Raw genomic sequence first — 17,470 nt, forward strand, 5'->3', positions numbered from 1 at the left:
AACCAATGGTATTTCACCTCTTTCCAAACGCTTTATTATTTCCACTTTATTTTCGATCATGATTGCTCCCTGTCAACTGAACATAAACACTGCGGCCAGCAGGTCCCGGGGTCCACTGGGTCCCAAGGACCACCTCACTAAGACAGACTAAATGGAACAAGTGGGGGCTGTGCTGAGTTTGGGTATTTGATCCTCCACAATATTCCGCATGGGTATTTAAACTGGAGGTGGCAGTGTTTTTTTTTTACAAGGTCGAGTTGCGAGCTCAACATCAACCCGGCACAGATGGTATGGCAGTCACTGAATCGACATCAACCCCTGCACGGGAGTGGACTGTCACTGGATCGAATCTCCATTCCCGAGCCCAGCGCTGATCTCACTGCGCCACCATCCCACCGGAATGGGGGGGGGGGGGGCAGTGTCAGGGTGAATCTTACTAAGAAAAATTTAAGCCAAATACAAAGTTAAACACTCAACACAGTGTCAACAGCAATGACTTAAAATGGCGGACGGTTTTGTGATCAGACTTAAAATGGCGGACGGCGGTCTCCTTCGGTTCGTAAGTACGAGTTGCCCGTAAGTCAGACATTCGTAACTCGAGGACTGCCTGTATTACCAGTTTAAACGCAGTTGACGCTGCTTTGAAATCAAGAGCATACCAAATTAATTAATATGTTTAATAATATCAGCTCTTTAATAGGGCATTAAAAACAAATGCATATGAAAAGAATCCAATTGTGCTTTAAATACAAATGCCATAATGTATTCCACTTTAAATTTTTCTATATTTAGGCTACCTTTAGAAAGTTCCCTTTGGCAGATCACAGTTGTTTAAAAAAAGACACACACAAGGTCTAAAACATAAATGTACTAAAAAAGCAGAACTCAAGATAAACTTTTTACTGTACGTGGCAGGTCTGGCCAATGCAGGTTTTTTTAAAACCTCAAACAGTTAACTTTTGAAAAATTAAAATGTTCTCAACTTACCTCTATATTTAGTCATATTTAAATTTCACATTTAAAACATTAGTCCAAAATATAAGCTTAGTCAAAAAGTTATATAATTAGACCATAAGACATATGAGCAGAATTAGGCCATTTCATCCATCTGGTCCGCTCTGCCATTCCATTATGACTGAACCCAGATCCCACTCAACCCCATACACCTACCTTCTCGCTATACCCTCTGATGCCCTAACTAATCAGAAAACTATTAACTTCCACTTTAAATGCACCTACGGACTTGGCCACCACTGCAGTCTGTGGCAGAGCATTCCACAGATTCACTACTCCCTCGCTAAAAATACTTCCTCCTCACCTCTGTTCTAAAAGGTCACCCCCAATTTTGAGGTTGTGCTCTTCAGTTCTGGATACCCCACCATAGGAATTATATAGTTATATTTACAATTGTTTAAACTATTTTTCCTTTTTATAAGTAAGGCTACACATACACACAAGAAGTTCATTTACCTCTCTATAGACTGGTACAAACATTTCAAAATCTAATTAAATTACAGGATATTGCTGTATAGCATTTAAATCCCACAAGGATGCCTCTTCCACCAGAACCAGTGCCAATGCCCAAAAATATAAATAATTCCTTCTGCAATACACTCACATGCAGATTTTTCTATTTCTATGCCCATTAATACACTGCATGGTGGGGGGGGGGGGGAGAGGGTTCGGGTCAGCCAGAGGAAATCATCTTGAACCCCTTGAAATCATCACTCATTTAGACGTGAATTCCAGTTAATGCCCTTCAGACAATGTCATTGCTTCTATCATAGACCATCATTTTTGCCTATTTTCCTTCCACCTGACTGAATGTCCACTTAAATTTTGCAACTAATAACTCCCAAGGGAAATTGTTAATTCATCTCTACACAATACTGCATTGCACAGCATATTGACTACTACAAATGCATACCCAAGCATGTGGGCTCAATTCCAAACCATTTTCTCATGAATCCAAAACTGGAAAGACATTTTGAGATGTATTCATTTTTATATAAAATCTCCGATGCATTTTGCAAATAGTTTGCTTTGCCAGAAATCTAGGATGTGCACCTCAAGCCCACAGTTAATGACTACCCATATTGCACAAACAGGCAAATTCCATTAGGAAAAACTAAAAGGTTAAATACCAAATCAAATAAACTTGAGAATAGAACATAAAGTATCAAACTAAATATATTAGATAACAATGAAATGTGTTAGAGGCTTACTAGCCTCAAAGCATAATATAGGTTACCTAACTGGCAGAAACTGGATACAAGATGCTTAAAGCCTACAAGCTTAATACAATCTTGAACTAATACAGTATCAATTCACTACTACCACTAGATTTGGACTACGGGATTAATAGATTTGTGGCTAAATTTGTCGATGATACAAAGATAGGTGGAGGAGCAGGTTGTGTCGAGGAAACAGAGAGCCTGCAGAAAGACTTAGATTGTTTAGGGGAATGGGCAAAGTGGCAAATGAAATACAATGTTGGAAAGTGTACAGTCATGCACATTGGTGGAAGAAATAAACAGGCAGACTATTACTTAGATGAGGAGAGAATTCAATATGCAGAGACACAAAGGGACTTGGGAGTCCTTGTGCAGGATACCCTAAAGGTTAACCTCCAGGTTGAGTCAGTGGTGAAAAAGGTGAACACAATGTCGCCATTCATTTCCAGAGGTATAAAATAGAAGAGCAGGGATGTGATGTTGAGGCCCTTGTGAGATCACACTTGGAGTATTAAGTGGAGTTTTGGGGTCATTCTAGAAAGGATATATGGACATTGGAGAGGGTTCAAAGAAGATTCATGAGAACGATTCCAAGAATGAAAGGCTTACCGTATGAGGAATGTCCGGCAGCTCTTGGACTGTATTTCCTGGAGTTCAGGAGATTGGGGGGGGGGGGGGATCTCATAGAAACGTTCCAAATGTTAAAAGGCCTGAACAGATTAGAGATGGTAAGGTTATTTCCCATGGTTGGGGAGTCTAGGACAAGAGAGCATGACTTCAGGATTGAAGGATGTTTGTTTAGAACAGAAATGTGGAGAAATTACTTTAGTCAGAGGGTGGTAAATCTGTGGAGTTTGTTGCCACGAGCAGCAGTGGAGGCCAAGTCATTGGATGCATTTAAGGCAGAGATAGATAGGTTCTTGATTAGCCAGGCCATAAAAGGGCATAGGGAGTGGGGATAACTGGAAGAATTGTATCAGTCCATGATTGAATGGCAGAGGCTCGATGGGCCAAATGGCCTACATATGCTCCTATATCTTATGGTCTTATAGATACACCATACAAAAACATTAATGAAACCCAATTAAATTGCTAACCTTGCAGAGTTTAAAATCCAATGTGATGCAGGCTTCAATGGCAAAGACAGTACTTGTTTGCCATCCTTAATTGTCTGCAATGATCATAAACTCCATTTCTGAACCAAAACAGAATGTTTGTGGAATTGCTCCCACAATGCTATTAAGGAGCAAGCCTTGGATTTAGAGCTAGTGACAGTGAAATAGAAAAGCTTCTACAGATCTACAAGAAAACTACACAGCTGTGATGGATACCCTAGGACATTGGCTGAAAGCTATTGATGTGCAAAACATAACTGCAAGAACAAACATTTTGGTAGTGCAATCAATAGCATTTAATGGCCCTAAATGATAATGATAATTTTTATACAAAAAGTTACGGAGGACAGGGAAATTAGGAGGATAAAAATGGGACTTATAGAATTGCTTTTATGAGAGCCAACAAGGAACCTAATGAAGGGTTGAATTGCCTCCTCCTGTTTCACTATAAAGACTCAATGTTTCAAGGATTTTACCACAAAGTTTATAAAATATATATAAACTGAAGATTAAAATTAGGAAGAATCTGATGAAAGCAGTCAAAACAGGAGTGGAGTAAGATAAAATAGAAACATTACAAATACACTGAGGCATCAACACCTAACAATTTACAATGCAATACATGATAGAATAAACTTAATTTAGCTTCAACAGTAGAGGAAAAATTCAATGTAGTAATTTTCCAAAATACAAGTAAACGCCCTTCTCTGTTTCACATACTGGCATGAAGGAATGTTGACACTGTAAATACAAGGCTTAATTTCTCTTGAATTGAGGTCATCTCAGAGCAATAACCTAAGTTTGACTTCAACTTAATGGCAATTTAATACTTCAATCCTCCTTTAATCTTCATTTCCTTGGGCTCCTGCATTGTTCCAATGGAAACTTTCTACTAACCGTTTCATATCAGTTCTTAAGCTTTACAGCAAGTTCAAGAATTTAAACTTAAACTACCACTCACATGTTTTCTGCTATCAAAGTCCCAAACTCCCTCCCTAAACGATTCTGCTTCCACCTTTCCATGATAATGCCTTGAAGTTTATCTCAAATCATAGTCATTTGCCTGACTATCAACTACAGTGCCAACAAATTTCATTTGACTGCATTTCTGCAGAACACTTTGAAATGTCTTACTTGGAAAATACAAGAACAAGTTGGTGCTGGAGCAGGATTTGTAGTTCCCCATTACAAGCTCATTTGTAGGTTCCTTTACATATTCTTCTGAGGACTAATTTTCTGAACATTCATATGGACAGCATCTCAAATCATTTTTGAAAGTTCCTTCTTTGAAGACTTCCTAATGTAACTGCCACAATAGTTACAACTGCTTTGAGCACTCTATATTATTGTAATACTCCAACTATGGTAAGTTGTACATTTTGAATTTTACAAAACCTTGCAAGAGTCTTGCATATTCTTGACACATTAAGACTTAATGTATTGTTGATATAATTTTTGTCTGTACTACAAGCAGGAAAATATTAAACTCCTATGAAGCATTCTGCTACTTAGATGAAATTGTTTTGCAGTAACTTTGAAGATGAACACTAATTGCTGCAACGGCTACTGTTTCGTTTGTTGCCATAGTCCCAGCTTTATTCAGTGCCCTCAGCTACTTTTTAAATATCATATAAGTAATTTGGCTGCAAATTGCCTTCTACGACAGTGGGAATCTCAGCTGGTAGCCAAAATGGCCATCTGTTAAGCACTTCCAGCTGATCAAGCTTACAAATGCTTCAGCCTTTTCTTGATTGCTCAGATGCTGAACCATGCCATCTTCAAGAACAGGGATGTTCTTGAAGCCACAGTCTCCTAAGCGGTTTAATTGCTGGATGTGGTAAACTTTGATCAGACCCATTGGTTGTGAGATTACTTAACTGTTCATTGCATGTTGATTTTATTATTAAACAGCAGCTTTTCAAGGCTGGCACCTTGTTTTTAGATATACCTAACTCTACTCTTAGGAAGTCCTTCAGCCCTCTTGAAGCTATATTCATTCAGTTACTGTATACTCCTTCAGGACTTGGGTAGTTTGGTTTGCAATGGAGCAAACAAGCAAAACTTTGCTGAGGGATATGGAGATCCATCCATGCAAGAGTTCTTGCTATTTTTTGGTGCTTCTTTCAGATGATGTTCAGCAGAGAGGAGTACTGATTCATTAGGTGAGGGAGAAAAGAAGGCAAAAGATTTATCACTATGTTGATTTATGACTATGATAGCTCATGGGTCTGGACTCAACACACTATTACCTCTTGCCTGTAACTGCATGCACTGCCACCTCTAATGCATTTGTCCTGCTGGTGAGACAATATATATCCCAGGGTGACAGAGAAGACAGGTGCATTGTCTGCAAGGTTCAGTTGTCTGAATACAACTATGTAAGTTTGTTGCTCAATAAGTCCATGGTTCAGTTTGTTGAAATTAAATACCAGTCTCCATTCTTTTATGAGGACTTTGCAAGATCAACTGGGCTAGGACTTATTTCCAAATTTGGTGGGCACTTTGATGCCAGATGGTCTGTAAAGTTTTATTCCTTCTCTGAGATCAAATCAGGGAGCACTGAAAAGTCAATAAGGTAGGTCTGGAGTCACATATTGGCCAGACTAGGCAAAGAAGGTGATGTCCTCACTGAAGGTCATTAATGAAATTTTATTTAATGAAGTCATCACTAAGGTGGCTAACTGATGTCTCCCACCCACCCACCCCCCACACTTCCCCAAATTAATGAAATTAGATTACAAATTTCACTGTTACTTAGTGGTATTTGAACTTGTGACTTTCAAATGTTGATTTGGAATACTAGTGATCACTGTGCCACCAAACAGTACATAATAGCTTTTTAAACTTTCTTCCTCTGTTTGGGAAAGTAAAACATCTGAGAAATGGTCACACACTCAACCCAAAATGCATGTTCAAGTCAAACCAGAACAAGTTTCTTTATTTGATGTGGGTTTCCTTTAGTGTTTACTGTTATAGAAACTGCCAAAGTATTTTGATACTGTATACTCAACTTATAAAAAAATTTTGTTTTAGCACTTTACTGGAAATATCAAGACTCACATTGAGTAATACAATCTCTTTGGAAATGCCATGCACCCCAAAGAAATTCCCCAATATTGAATTGAAAATCTGACACTTGTCACAATGAATAAGTACAAACAATTTTCTTTTAATTTCCCTGAATCAGGTGTTAAATTATTTACATATTTGCCTCATATCCAGTATTGATATTCTTAAGCTAAAATGGCCAATATTCAATGCCCATCCAGAACTGCCCTAAGAGATGGAGAACTGCATTCTAGAATTGCTTCTATCCTACAGCACACAAAGGAAGTGATCAGCTTTTGGTAATGGAGGAATTTGGTTATCAATCAACTGCACTTTGTTTTGGAGAACGTTGAGTTTCACTGCATCACAGTTGTTGGAAATGCATGTAGCAATTTAGAGATCTTATTTCTTAAGAAGATGATTCACTTTTGGTTCTTGCTATACACTAAATAAAGTACTTTTTGAAGTGAATATTGCTCAATAACTCAATTCTCAGGATGTGTTCAGATAAAAGTCCAGAATTTCATTTTTCACAAGTTATAGTACTTGACTGACAGAATTTGACTTGAGTTGTTTTCTTGCTTTAAGTCTACATTTAAACACCAGATTGAAGAGTAGACACACCAGAATGCAAGATAAATAGGATCAACCATATGAACTTTCAGGTTTGGTATGACATTCAGTAGGTTCATGGCTAAACTACCTCTAATTCCACAACATATTCCCTTATCATTCAAGTACCTCAAAAATCTAATCGATCTCAAGTCAGAATGTACTCAACTGAGCGATAGAGAGTACTTATCAGTAGATTCATGGTCAGAAAAGAAATCCCAGATTTCATTCTTAAATTCCTGACTCTTTAGTCTGAAATTTTTTTACCTCCAGTTCTAAACTCCCTGCCCAACCCTCCAATCCACTTTGAAATACCTTCACCTCCCCCAAACCCCTTGCGAACCCTTCTCATTTTTCAAACTTGAGGAAATGAAAGGCTAGTCTATTCAATCACTCCACAGAAGGAAGTAGTCTAGCAAATTTCAATTTTTAGACAATATAAATTTTATTAGTTCAGTCAGTTAAAAAAAATTTTTGAAACTATAGAACATTTAATTGTTCCTAAGTTTTAGTCATAGTATGCAGCCATATACAATTCAAACTTTTTATTTAAGAGGATCCTGCTTAGACTTCCCTGTATTTACCTACAAAACAATACTAATAACAATTAACTTAGTATTATCCACTTGAAATATTTTTTTAAGCTGACTACACTCTGCAGCAGCCAAATATAATACATAATAGGTACAAATGTAGCCATTTAATAGCGGATCAAGGGGCAACACTTTTCAACAGATTTTCAGCTATTTCTTGTAATGGCACTCAAAGCCAGTGATCAGATGTTAAAAAAGATCAAACATGAGTGCTATTGTTTAACCTTCAACTATGCTTTAGCTTTCAGGGTGTTTACTCCAGAAAGATTTTCCATGCCTAATATGTAGAATACTAACGTTATGAAATCATAAAGCAAATTCCTTCCTTTAGTAAAGATTTAAATAATAAAATATTTGGCAAGTTTATTATAGTAATCAAAATATATTTATAAACTGAACTTATTAAGTGTTATTCTTTCTAACTACCAATTATCAATTAATTTAACTGGTAATCAATAGTTAGTTGTATTGTGTCAGCATTTTAGTTCATAATTGACAGGCTTGATGTTTTTTTATTAAGTGAATTCTCTTCTCTGATCACAGAATTTGAAAAATGAGTTCTGAATGGGATGGGGTGGCTCATGCTTGCAGAATTTGGAAAAGCGTATTATGGTTTCTTACCCAAATGCTCAACTACAAGAAACTAAACACTCTTCTACAGGCTGGTGTTAATAGCACTACCCATTTTCCTTTCAAACAAAAAACACCACTAATAAATTCAATCAAATCAATTACCTATTGTAGCATGCATCAAATGAAAATGTTTTACTATAAATTTAACTCCCATAGCTTCCTATTATCCAGTGGCTAATTTAATCTGATTTAATACAACAAGGAAAAATTATTCCAGATATACCTTGAATAATGATGTGCTTTTATTGCTATCAAGCTCCCAAGAATTAACAATGTGTCAGATTCAGTTTTTCCCATTGCTATCTTTAATCCACTCTTGAGGAAATAAGGAGACCAATAGGAAAAGTCAAATATCAGGATTTGTACCCTCAGCTGTCCAATTTGATTTGAAATTTCTCTATCCTATCTTCAGTGGTCAACGCAAGAAAACGTTTAGCTTTTATTTGGAAAAAAACGTTTGTTAAGGCAGCAGTATGCCATTCACAGCCTCAAGACTATGTAGGCATCAAATTAAGTTTTGTTTCACATTTATTACCTAGCTCTGCTCTGTATTCTTCATCTAACAAATCAAAACTAACTACCCATTTAGTCTTGAGACAAGTACATTCCATAATCTGACCAACAATGTTGAAGAAAAATCAAATATATTGATCCTCTGTTTATTTTTAATCAACTAGATAAAATACTTCCTCTGTAGTTATTTTAATCAACTCATCAGTATTAAACAACACATTTAAAGTGCTCTTCACCTTTCTAAACTCAAGGAACTAAAAGACTGTTTGTACAACCTTCTTTCATATTTTAATCCATTAATTTATTTGGTAAACTCATACTGAACCACAGGGTTAATATATTCTTCACTAGTTGAGGTAATGAAACCTAAATGCACACTTCAGTTGGGTCTTTGTATGGTCCCTCTATAACTGTACCAACTTCCTCCCTTTGCATTATCATTCACACCATGTAGAGACAATCTAGCAATACAATTTTCTGTAGTATATTGCAGCTATTTCATTAGATAATATAGTTCTTAAGTTTAGAGGACATGTTGACTGTTAGAGGAAAAACTGCTTTCTGGACCTCAATTATGTTAAGCTCAAGGTATATATTACTAAAGTAGCAAGCTCAGGTAATTGACTGGCATTCTGAAGTAGATTTAGAATTTGGGATAATAAAATAAGTAATCAGTAAAACAAAAAGGATTAAATTAATAAGCACAAGCTTTAATTCTGTTTCTCCCTCCACGGATGCTGCTTGACCTGCTATGTATTTCCAGCAATTTATATTTCTATTCAGTCAACATTGTTCATGGACCATAATGGAAAAGTAAATGTTTTTCTTCTATAAAAAGTATATTGAAATTAATGATATATTTTGGAAAATTCTGCAGAGTTGAGTTTACATTAAACTGGTTCTTTTCCTACCCAGCTGTGTTGTATGCAACACATAGAATCTGCAATTCAATTAAAGAGTTTTTCCAAACAAGATCAGAAAATGTTGAGAACTCAAAAGGCAAGTTTTTTTTAAAATGCAAATCATGCTTTAAAAATGCAGCATTGTATAAGCTCTCACATTAAAATACAATTATGTCCTTAGAACGTCAAGGTCTACTACATTTTATGTATCAAAAATGGTGTTAAACTATGAACACTTAATCTAGCTTTACCATTTTCTAATTGAAAGACTGCACATACCTTGAGACTGAAGGAAAACATAAGAATCTTTGGTATAGTTGTAGTTCTTTTAAGATCACAAATCAATTTCAATTAAAATGCAATTGCGTTGTGGAAAATATTTTGACCAAAAGAATTGCCACATAATTCAGCAAAATATGCTGGTAAAACTAAATCATCTTGAAAACTAGCCACAAATTTATTTGCTACATGGCAATAATTTAAGGTTATAATAACTTAGACGATCTACACTTACACTTGTAACTTTTCGATAGATTTGAGCAGCATTCTGACATTCTGAGTATGGGTATTCTGAGGTAGCCATTTCTAACATGCACATTCCAAAAGCATATACATCCACAGACTCATCATAGTGTTCTTCATACATTTCTGGAGCCATGAACTCTGGAGTACCTGAAGAAAATAAAAAGGAAATGCATCATGCTAACAGGAGCTGGCAATAAGCAGTAAATTGTAGATCAGGGATAACTGATTTTTGATGCACACCAGAGATGCAGTTAATAAATTCTATTTTTTTTAAATTCTCAAAATCTAGGCAATTAACTTTAAATGTTCATATTTAACAAACTTTAATATTGCAAAAAGATTGCTCCACTTATACATGTACACTGGCAAATTTGGAGGGCGGTTTGCTCCATACGGGAATTCGCAAACATAAAAGATTAGTCCGATGGTCAACTCTCAATATACAAAATAACTTAAACACCATAAATTTCTGTACTTTGCCAGAAATGCTAATTCTGTATACTATGTTAAAATATTCTGCATTAATCCAAAATGTGCAAGTGTGATCCATATTCATTGTCCAGTACCAGGGGACCTTACTTTTTTTTGCCAAACTCAGCTTTTAATATAACAGGTGAAAGTTCTACAGATCTGAAGGTTGATTCTGATTATAATAAGCTTCCAACCAATATTCTTTGTTCAGCTTTTTGTCATAAATGGGGATCTGTCTTTAATTTTTTTAATGTAAATAACAAACAATAATTGGTTTAAAGTTTAAGGGACAGCTTTGTAAACAAATGCACTGTCTGTAGAACACAGGCTGCTCATTCACAGCACCTGGGCTGATTTCTCAAGGGTTGCAGTGTTAGACAATAGTGTTTTTTTTAAAATTGGGCTTGTTTCAGAACAGACATCATGGCTGAATTATTTAGTTCAAGGACACTTGCAGACTAGATTGATAATATCAATTAGCTCATCAAATGGCTGATTGTTAATAGATGGCAGTTTTGTGTGCTCTAGGGGTCAACTTCACAGCACTAACTGTGGGTAACTGGGTGCTCTGTCTCCAGATGTTTTTCGACCTCTGTTGAACAAAAGTATCTAGAAATAATATATACATGCGAGGTCACCAAGAGGTAGGGAATCAGTATATATGCAAAGAGTAGTCAGTTTTATTAGGAATGACCAAGGAACATCAAGAATGACAGAAAGACAGGGTGAACTTGAATACATTCTTCTGCCTTCAATTTCTGCAGAAGACAATTCACTCATCTGCAACTCATTACTATGTCTTTTTAGCCTAAAGGAATTGTATGTGTTTTATAAATCCTTCGTGTTTTAAAATTTGTAATTTGGAAGTCTTTTGTAATATGGAAATGCATTTTAAGAATTTTGTCTTGATTTACACGTGCATCACTAAAAATAAATGAACTGTGGTTAAACTGCTTTGTTAGCTGTAAGCATCTCCTCCTTGTTGGGGGAAGGTACTCACCACTCAAATAGCGGATACTGGCAAATCCAGTTCAAGTTCATTTGTAATTCAACAGTAAATGAATACCATTAATGTAGACAATTGGAACAGTGTAACACCAGGGTCAAGGTGGAAAACAGCATCAAAAGTCACACACAGCACAAGGCACATATAGCACATAAGATAGCAAGCATATAACATATCAGTAAAATGCAGTCACACACAAAAAAAAAGTTCAAGACCCCAAATCCATGAACGTTGCAACAATCTGCAGTTGAACACAATACAGCGCATCTTCTGCCAAGTGAACACTGGGGGGCAGTGCCAACTCCACCTTGGTCGCAATGCCAAATGCCTCCGGTGGAACCCACTGACTGACACTTCTCTCCTGGGTGGCTGTAAACAAGCAACACCGTGACTTGAGCTATGACTAAGACCATGCAGCTCTCTTGCCTCTGCTCCTACCACCACCAATAAATCAGTGAATCGGACTTGTAGCATTCCATATTAACAATGTCCAACAAGGGTATGCAATTACAACAAAAGAGACCAAGACGATCACTTGCTGTTAGACTGCACATCCCCCTTCACATGCCAGCTCCTCCACGCCTGACACAGGCAGCAGCAGGATCCAGACCAAGTCCAACTCCTTCAATTTTTTCCGCCAAAAAGCAATTCACTGATGGGGTAAAACTGCAGTACTTTAAGTTCTTAATGTCCATGTCCTGTGATCATGAAAAATATGTTTAAAAAGGACACCACCACCTTTGGTTGACCCCTTAGAAGCTGCTACAATCAAATGCACCACCATCTTACCAGAAGCTACAGGGAAGTGAACTAGTCTTTGTAGACTACATGGTTACAGTATAACCTCCCTTCAATGAGGGTACTCATAGCTATTTATATTGCATAGGGTTTAAGGTCTTTGGGTTTGGAACTTTGCAGTCAGCAAACCCAACACCATCAGACAAGCAGCAGTATGCTACCTCCAGCAAGACTGCTGTCCACTGCCACTTCCCAACTAACCTGTCACAGCTTGAGCAACTTTGCAAGAAGGAACAGGCAAATCTTGCTCCATCATGTTGTGCAAAGTGAACAGAGGCTAATCCAAAATTACTACTGGCCGTAATAGACAGAAACACAGACAGATGTTGAATTGTCAAGTGAATAATTAGTTTTTGTTGTACTGCAGATTGTGGTATTTATTGGGGGGCTTGCAACTGCATGCTTGGGTGGAGAGTGCCAATGCTTTTTTTGCGGAAATGGGTGGGGTTGGGGGAGGACCGTTGCTTTGCTGCTGCTTATGCATGGGAGGGGGGAGTAGGTGGGCTTTGGGGTTCTGAAGTTTTAATCGTCTCTCATTCTTTGGGCATTCTTCAGTTTCCATAAATGTCTATGAAGAAAAAGAATTTCAAGATGCATATTGTATACATTTCTCTGATAATAAATGGAACTACTGAACTATTGCGAGGTAGTTCAAATAAGTATTGAGTAAAGGGGGATGAATACCTTTGCATTGCTGACATTTCATTTTTGAATTTTTTTTCATGCTTTACAATTTTCCCTGGTTTTTTCTGACAGCACTATGGAGGGAGAGTGTACATGGTTCACAGTGAACATTCTCAGTTGAATTGATCAAAGTTCCCAGTTGTAATACTCATTTATATGAATGAAGGGTTGGGTGTTGAATACTTTTCCAAGGCACCGTAACTCATGTAATTAAGAGGAAGCTGACATGGATATGTAAAAGAAAACATTATTACTTTCAACTAAATCTTTAAAATTATAGGAGAATTTGCCTTAAGTCAGATTTCTGTAATTGAGTTCTTCCATAAGCCAGGGTATTATTGTATTAAATTACAGGAAATTTGCACTTACCCACAGATAATTACTCTTGAAATTTCAAAGCTTATCCTCAAAGTCTGTGCCATGTTTCCCATCTGCAACCTACTACATCACTAACCATTTACAGAATTATGATAATAAACCACCAGTTGGTTGAAATATAAGAGATCCAGGATTAACTAAAATATCATCTACCTTTTTTTAAAAATATCACAATCACAATTCAGAAGCACGTGATTACCAAACCTGCATACAAACTTATAAAAAACGAATCTGATAACCAAGCAGATTCTACCTTTATTTCGTCCTATGCCCCACATATACTCCTGGTAAAAGAAGATAATTAACCAAATTCAGGAACACCATGATCCATATTCAAAACTTTGAGTTAGTCAAGATCTCAATGATTCACATTATCAAGACAAAAATACAAAGAATGAACTATATTAATTTGATCAGATTCCATAACTCAGAATAAACTGGATTTCTTAATGCAAGAATTTTTTGATCTAGCATTCTTTTTCTCCAAAATGACAAAGATTACACCAAAGAACTGGCAAATATTTACCTATAACACTTTTAGCAAAAGAAGTACGCTTTAAAGTTGCAAGCCCCAAATCTCCTATTTTCACAGATCCAGTAGGTCCAGTAATAAAAATATTATCACATTTCAAATCCCGGTGAATAATTGGTGGTGTTCTTGTGTGTAGAAAATATAAGCCTTTCAGTATTTGCCGACACCAGCTTCGCATAACTTTTGTTTTCATCACTTTAAATCGTTTTAAGTATCTGAAAATAAAGACAAAACATTTTCAGCATCATGTATGATTAAAATTCCAACAATAATTTAGGACCTCTGGAATCTTAACAAATGCAGCTTAAAAGTTCCAAACAGGAGGTGAACATTCCCATTTTTGCTCTATTATGTTAATACTGTTTCCTCCACACATGCTGCCTGATCAACTGAATGTTTCCAGAATTTTGTGTTTTTATTTTTGATTTCCCACTGCTGCAAACTTTTTTTCTAATTTTCAGATGATCTCTTTAATTTTACATCAAACTGTATATAATATGCAAAATAATTGGTAATCAGATCATCACTATGTTTCAATGACAATACAAAAGAAAAAATGCAGATACTGGAACGTTTCATTACATGCTGCCCATTCTATGACTAAGGCATTGTGAATAGTTGAGTGCAAGAGCAGGCGGGAGGGAGAAAAAAAAAGTCACCCTGATACTTCAAAAGACAATTTTATCATTGAGCAGCAAGTAGATATTAAGTCAAATATATCACAACAAGCTTTAGGATAGAGACACAAGAAAAAGCCCTGCTTCACCGATAAGTTTAGCTAATGTCTTAATAGCTTAAGTAGAAACCTAATAGACAGGGGGTTAGAAAATCAAAACACAGTAGGGACCACATATTCGACAATACAATTAGAGTTTAATCCCCCCCTCCACCTGCCAAGAAACTCAGATTTATACAGGTATGATAGGCCACAAGTGATTAACTTCAGTTTTCAAATGATTCAATGACTTGACATTATTTAGGGACTAATGATAATCGTATAAAAATACATAGTTAAAAAATTTATAGCATAATAAAATGCACCTACATCTGAAAACTATTCAACTTCACCCATATGAAGGTAAGAATCAACATATGCTATCATTACTATGACTGGAAAATGTATCCACGCTGAAAATGATAAAACTCAGTATCTGTATTCCTGGTGACAATTACAGCCAATTTATTACTTTAACATATGACACACTTCATATGTAATGCACTTTCACAATCCTCTGGATAAAATATCCCTTGTGCATTGTTCAGTTGCACAGATCCACTGATATAAACATATGTAATTGATCTGTAACGTGCACCGTTTATTTTCCCCCACACAGATCCTTATTTAGATTTTAAACAAACTACACTCCAGCTGTCATTATTTTCCATTTCAATTGAGATTACTTTTCTTTCAAGGGGTTTAAGCAATAAAATGTCATATTTAAGTAACTTCCTGTTAATAACAGACACATCTCTCAGAATACTTAACTGAAGGAGCCTTCAACAAAAAATTCAGATGAAAGCCACGCTGGCACGAAGGTCTTTAGTATCACATAGATTTTTTTTAATGTTGCTGCAATGATTTCACCATATGTTCAAAATGTAAGTAAATTAATTTTTTTTAAATTCATCCAAATGCAGAGAAAACTTGGTCAATGTTTGCAGCATTACTGGTTAGATGCAGTATTTATAGGTACCAATTATTTTTGTTCCATTCCTCCCTCTGTAGGCCAGTAAGAGCTAGAGGAAAAACCTAGTAATTTATCAGAAGTTATGACACGACACAGGAATCTCTTATTTCAAGGCATGCATTGAGCCTTTAAAACAATTGCCCACAAGTTTCTGAGAGCAAATTCAGGTATCGTCAGTTTGACCAATGTCAAAACAAAAACGCAATTCCTTCAAATTGGTATTTTTTTTTAACAACTATAAAAGTTAACCAAATGTAGCAGTCAGGTCAAGCAGATTTGAAGGAATAAGATTGCCAGATATATATGATTAAAGGAGGAAGTGATAACAACACCAGCTCCACTTATCCTCTCAATGGAAGAGAGCTATGTTGGAGCAGAATTGAAACAAAGCCCACTTGGGAAAAGTGAGCAGTACTAAAATAGGTTGGTGCTAATTTGACTGCACATGTGCATGACTCAGGAAAGATGGGCATAAACCTGCACTTTATTGCCATAAATGAACAAAGACAATACCTAATCCTACTCCTATGCATTCCTTAAACCTTGGACTGCTCACATAGCACGAGCCACCAACTCCAAGCTCTTTATAATCATCATTTCAGTCTGACTTGTTTACAACCTTCTATTTGCCCATGTGCTGAGCTGTTGGTTCATGTTCTACAAAAAGACCATCCACTACTATCTTTGAAATCTTACATCAATTGATTCAATAACAAAATATAGCTTTAGCCCCAGACAGGTTTTCCTAATATTTTCTTGCCAGATTCTCAACCTCACTGCTCCACAAACTTCAGCACATTGAACTCCTCAATAATTACCTATATTGGTATTACACCACTCAGTAAATTGCATTTAAAATTTCACTCACACATTTAAAAGTGCTGTGCTTACATCTTTCATTCAGAAAACCAACTTCACTTCTTTCCCCCACCCCCATCTCTCCTTCTCTCCCCGTGAAGCATCATTAGTTCATTGAATTCTTGCACTTTGATTTATCAATAGCAGCCACATTTTTAACAAACTTGGTTCTAATTCTGGAATTGCTTTCCTAAATGACTTCATGCTCTCTCCTCCAAAACTTCCAAAAATCATATCTCCTTTTTCATTTTGACATCCTTACTTGTTTCCAGATGTTGACCATGTTAAGTGTGTGTTTTAGTGTAAAAGAATTTACATAACTGGAAGTTATTGATTGCTGTGAAATTTATCTTGAGGCCAGTAATTAATAATTGTTTGTTTATGTTCTCCCAAGGAGGAAGTTACTCAGGGAAAAAGCAGCAAAATTCCGTTCCGCCTTAGAGAGAATGGAGGAGATCATTTCATCTCTCTGCTTACACTGGCAGTGTAGTGTGTCAAGGTCTCCTTGTCTTGGGCGAGGATAAAGAACAAAGTTATCTTTTATCCTTGTGGGGTTCAGTTTAAAAAAAAACAAATTTGCTATTGGTATTTTCCATGCATGCAGGTTGCTGTGATGGTAAATCTGTTAGGACATCTTGGGAAGAATCAAATTTAATATTTCACAATTTTATCTTACCTTTTTTTAGATTTTCCTTTTCCAGATTGATCATTTTCTCTGTATGATCAGCCTATACTGTATGTCAATTAAATTGCTTTACTGATCAATTTGCATATCTTGTAACATACAGGCTTCTTTAACCACAATACATTAAGGATTGCAATTGTCAACCAAGCCTATAAATTATTTTCCCTTGATTAGTCAGATTTTAAAGGCTCTGGA

General features: G+C 36.2%; 1 protein-coding gene across 1 annotated transcript in view; it reads right to left on the reverse strand.

Annotated features, from left to right (window-relative positions):
• Window positions 1-17,470, reverse strand: part of wnk2 (WNK lysine deficient protein kinase 2) — a 174,251-nt gene that overhangs the window by 110,147 nt on the left and 46,634 nt on the right. The window contains exons 3-4 of the mRNA XM_059944123.1: window positions 14,039-14,259; window positions 10,165-10,322 (exon numbers count right to left, since the gene is read on the reverse strand). Of these exons, the coding sequence (XP_059800106.1) occupies window positions 10,165-10,322; window positions 14,039-14,259 (379 nt within the window). The remainder of the gene's footprint in view (window positions 1-10,164; window positions 10,323-14,038; window positions 14,260-17,470) is intronic.

Source organism: Hypanus sabinus, chromosome 19 (assembly GCF_030144855.1).
Source record: "Hypanus sabinus isolate sHypSab1 chromosome 19, sHypSab1.hap1, whole genome shotgun sequence".
In the NCBI taxonomy this organism is placed as follows: Eukaryota; Metazoa; Chordata; class Chondrichthyes; order Myliobatiformes; family Dasyatidae; genus Hypanus; species Hypanus sabinus.